Below are 4932 nucleotides of genomic sequence, written 5' to 3' on the forward strand. Positions count from 1 at the left end.
CTGCCCTGGCGGCTTCCCTCTGCCCCGTCCGAAACAAGGCTCATGTGCCCCCCGCTGCAAGGCAGGGAATGAGTCCTGCGTGGGGAATAAGAAAAAGGTGGGGAATAAGAACCCCCTCCCAGATGGAGTGGGGGGGGGGGGCGTCTAGCTCCCCCCTTCCTCCTCTTCTGCCTCCCCGCCAGGTTGAAGGGAAGGATCGCGAGTGTTTCCTTTGCTTTTGGCCTTAAAAAGGCATTTGCATGTATATATGTGCGTGTAGGTATGCATGTATATGTGTGTACCTGTGTATATGGTACAGGTGGGGCTGGACCCGATGATCTTCCGAGGTCCCTTCCAGCCTTACAATCTATGAATCTCTGTGCATACATCTGTGGGTATCTCTGCGTATGCTGCATGTATGTGTGCATCTGTGTATGTGTGCATATGACTGTGTGCATGTATGTATGTCTATATCTGTGTATGTGTGCATATGTATGTATATGTGCATATACTTGTATGAGTGCATCTGTGTGTACCTGTGGAAAGAGCTATCTACATATATATCTGTGCATGTATATGTGTGCAAATGAGGGTGCATCTAGGTGTGCATCTACGTGCATCCATCTGTGCATGTGCGGGCATGTGTATATATCTATACACATATCTATAGATACATGTGTGTGTATACATATCCCCCCTGCGCGCCCCGGAGGGGACACTGGTTTGCTTGCCGAGGGAAGGCCGGGCAGGAAATCTTGTTCTCCTGAGTCACTGCAGCTCCTGCAAGGACACGTCAGAGCCCCTTATCTGCCCGGCGGCACCCGGGGCCCTGCAGGCAGCGCGGGCCAGGCCCAGCCCGGCCCCAGACACACAAGAAAAGCCGCGGGCGGAGGCTCGGGCTGTGCAGCCGCAACCGGGGCTCTGCATCTCCTCCTTCCCCACGGGCGCAGGGTGCCCCTCCCCGCGCGTCAGCCCACGGAGCCCTGGCAACATGGCGAGGCCGTGCCTGGAGCCCCCGGGGGAGGCTGAGGCGCTGCCCGGCCCGTGTCCGGAGATGCAGCCGCCTTCCCCTCCTTCCGCCGCCGGAGCCTTCCTGCCCGGCGCTGAGCGTCCAGGCAGGGGGGACTGGACGCGACTAGGCAGGACGGGACTGAGCGGGCGCCAGCCGCCGCCTCCGGGCGCCGGGCAGGGGGGGCAGCCGCTTTCCTCATTGTTTCCGGAGGCTCCGCCCAGGCGCCGCCACATATAACCCGGCCGGCCTCACTGCGCGCTCACTGTTGCAGCCGCCCCCGGTCTCCTCGCGCTGGCTGGGCTCGCTCTTGCCTGCCTGCCTTCCTGCTTTTCTCCGCTTGGATTATTTTTTTCACTCGCACAAAGCCCAGCTCCGCAATGACAGTCAAAGCCGAGGCCTCCGGACCTACGTTAACTTACTCAAAGATGAGGGGCATGATGGCCATCCTCATCGGTGAGTGCTAGGGATGGAGCTGGAAGCAGCACTCGGCGCTTGCTGGGCACCGGGTGCCTTGGTTTCCTCTGGGGAGGTGGAGAGAGCAAGTAGGGGGTTTTTCCCTTAAACACCACTTTGGGGATAGTTTTTATCTTAATACAAGTCTATATGTTTATAGAATATGTCTCTCTGTTTATATTTTATTTTTATGTTTTATGTATATATCATTTGTGTATATATGTACATACACATATATGCATACATATACAGGAATGTGTGTATATATCTAATATATGTGTGTGTATATATGAGTATATAATGTGTGTGCGTGTGTCTATTATGTGTGCTATATATATATGAGTCTATATACTGTGTGTATGTATGTCAGTATATAATGTGTGCGTATATATAAGTGTCTATATAGTGTGTGTGTGTGTGTGTGTGTGTGTGTGTGTGTATATATAAATGAATACATTTTTTTTCTTTTTGCTTGTAGCTTTCATGAAACAGAGAAGAATGGGGCTGAACGATTTCATTCAGAAAATAGCCACCAATTCCTATGCCTGCAAGCAGTAAGTATCCGCAGCTTGGGGCAGGTGAAAAACATAGTAGCCTATTTCCAATTGAAAGATATAGTTGTTCCCTTCTGAGACAAAATGATCAGAATGAGGCAGTGCCCTGCTCCTCCCCACTCCATGTGTCACAGCAGTATTAGCTGTTCCTCTTCTTTGCTATTCACTTTATAATGCATTCTCCTGTTTGGTTTGGGAGAAACCCGTTGGTTTGAATTTTTAGAGCCCCAGTTTATATCTGATCTTAAATTACTGCACCAGCATTGTTTCTTTGCCCAACAGAGTTTGTGCCTTTCTCCTGTTTCCTTTTAGTCCTGAAAGGCAATAAGGCTTTTCAGCCTCTGTAGGTTGCCAAACTGCAGTTTATCCTTAAGCAGAAGGCATCTATGCCCCCTAGTGGTAAAATCATGCTGCTTCTTGCTCATGTAACCTGTTTCTAATAATACACTCCTTAAACTTCACAGCCCTGAAGTTCAGTCTATTTTGAAAATCTCCCAGCCTCAAGAGCCTGAGTTGATGAATGCTAATCCTTCCCCTCCGGTAAGTTGTCTTTTGTCATGCATAATATTTCAAAATACATTTGTGAAGCTGGTAATAGAAATGTCTTTGTTGGAAACATCACAAAAAGTTCAGATTACAGTGCAAGCTAATGATACTGCTTTAAAAAGGGGTAATCAGTTTTAGGAAATGAAAAAGGTAGAGATTTCTGTATGGAATCTGCTGCTATCCCAGATGGAAAAAAAATAGTTATGTGAATTAGTACAATTTTAGTTATGTGAAACATAGTTTTATTTCCAGAAAATTCAAATTGCTAGGTTTATGATATAAAAACTTTTGCACTCAAGAGTTTTCCAGGACACATCTTCTAACAACTTTTCTTTTCTTTTTTAATTGCAGCCCAGTCCCTCGCAGCAGATCAATCTTGGTCCATCATCCAACCCGCATGCTAAACCATCAGACTTTCATTTCTTAAAAGTGATTGGAAAAGGCAGTTTTGGAAAGGTAAGTTCCACTTTTTCTGCACTAATTTGATCAGTTACCATCTATGACATGTAACTACTTAAGGGCTGGGTTTGTGGCAGAGCTTTGATAAACATTAGAAGCAAAACTCTGCATGACTGGTTCTTCAGCCAGGAGGGCACTTCAATTCTGAGAAGGAAGCTGCTTGTCCTGAGGGGGATTGGTGGAGCAGGGTAGTTTTATTGGGGAAGAGAGTTAGAGGAAGACCTGGGATTTCTCCTTCATGTAGGATTGGGGGTAAGGAGTTTTTTTTAAACAACCAGGGAGAAGAGGCAACCTTCTTGACCATTTAATAAAATCTAGGGAAATGTTTATATGCATAGCTCTATCTGGCATTTAGCTGATAATGCTAAGTATTTCTAAGAAAGCACTTCCCTGTGCATCTAGTAATAGTGTGCAGTGATAATATAAAGAACTTTGACGTAGTCCCTTCCAGCTGTGTTTCTTATAATTTCTGTTTTTCAACATCTGTTTTCTTTTTTAATGTTCAGGTTCTCCTCGCACGGCATAAAGCAGAAGAACAATTCTATGCTGTTAAAGTACTACAAAAGAAAGCAATCCTAAAAAAGAAAGAGGCAAGTTTTCTTATTATTCACAATCCAACACTATATATGCCAACTATCCTTCTTTATTACTACAAAATAGCAAATGTTGTCACTAAATACTGATGATTCTGTCTGTTTCCAGGAGAAACACATAATGTCAGAGCGCAATGTCCTGTTGAAAAATGTGAAACACCCCTTCTTGGTTGGACTCCACTTTTCTTTCCAGACTGCAGACAAATTGTACTTTGTCTTAGACTACATCAATGGTGGAGAGGTAAGCAGCCAAAAAAAAGATAAGAATTCATATTATGCGTACAGTTGTATTGGAGACTTTCTTTCCATTTTAAATAAGTTCCAAGGGGAAAAGTCATGGGGAAAAGTTGTTAGTTTTAGTATCATTAGCCTGCCAGGTTTCAGACTACCAGAGGATCATTAGGCCATTTCCTGCTATTGTTCTCTTAGCTACTATGTATGTCGAGTCTAATTAAATGCATTGTTACCAGGCTTTGGCACCATTTACAGAACTTTGTTCTTTCTGTCTCCTGTAGTTGTTCTACCATCTCCAGAGGGAGCGTTGCTTCCTGGAACCAAGAGCTCGTTTTTATGCTGCTGAAATAGCTAGTGCACTGGGATACTTGCACTCTCTGAACATAGTTTATCGGTAAGTAGTCACACTCCGTTTGTTCTTTACTCCATACTTTGCTTGTTCAAAGTAGATTTCAATATATTGATTTTAAAATGGCAACTTCTGAAGTACTTTCTCAGAACCTAAAGTTTGCATATGCATAGAATACTAGTAATAGCTCTTAATTTAAAAGAACTAACATTTGCATTATGATTTCTTGTTATTACAGGGACTTGAAACCAGAGAATATTCTTCTAGATTCTCAGGGGCATATTGTCTTGACTGACTTTGGACTCTGCAAAGAGAACATAGAACACAATGGCACAACCTCCACCTTTTGTGGCACACCAGAGGTACATTCAATTTTGCTTTTGGAATGGCCATTATTTGTCTACTGTGTGAACAGAATGGCAGATACAACAGTACAGACTATATTGGCTTGGCATGACAAACACTTCTGTTATAAATTCCCAGTAGAATAGAGGTGAGAGATTAACATCCATAAACCAGTCATCCAGTGAATACTGTGGCACCTATATAGTAGGAGCTGCGTTCAGGCTGTCTCCCTGCATATCAATGACACTTTATAGTGTAGGTACTACACTGGGCTTAGCATGCTTTTCTTGTAATTCAAGAACATAGGCAGGGGAGTTTTTTTTTTTTTTTTGACTTAGCTCCCAGTTCATCCTTACTAATTATTACAGCTTAATTAAATATAGCATGCTACTTTATTGGAGATGGTAT

General features: G+C 44.1%; 1 protein-coding gene across 2 annotated transcripts in view; it reads left to right on the top strand.

The window, feature by feature from the left end:
• LOC109299744 (serine/threonine-protein kinase Sgk1) overlaps window positions 1–4932 on the top strand; it is a 23683-nt gene that overhangs the window by 10990 nt on the left and 7761 nt on the right. Inside the window, exons 1-8 of one of the 2 annotated variants that reach the window (XM_019520240.1) lie at window positions 1244–1444; window positions 1923–1998; window positions 2463–2538; window positions 2896–3000; window positions 3510–3593; window positions 3706–3837; window positions 4112–4224; window positions 4418–4541. In XM_019520240.1, coding sequence (XP_019375785.1) covers window positions 1369–1444; window positions 1923–1998; window positions 2463–2538; window positions 2896–3000; window positions 3510–3593; window positions 3706–3837; window positions 4112–4224; window positions 4418–4541 — 786 coding nt within the window. In that variant the 5' untranslated portion in view covers window positions 1244–1368. Of the gene's footprint in view, window positions 1–1243; window positions 1445–1922; window positions 1999–2462; window positions 2539–2895; window positions 3001–3509; window positions 3594–3705; window positions 3838–4111; window positions 4225–4417; window positions 4542–4932 lie in introns of those variants that run through there. The other variant, XM_019520241.1, reaches the window with a different exon arrangement.

This window comes from Gavialis gangeticus, unplaced genomic scaffold (genome assembly GCF_001723915.1).
Source record: "Gavialis gangeticus isolate Ggan-Ray unplaced genomic scaffold, GavGan_comp1, whole genome shotgun sequence".
NCBI classification, from domain to species: domain Eukaryota; kingdom Metazoa; phylum Chordata; order Crocodylia; family Gavialidae; genus Gavialis; species Gavialis gangeticus.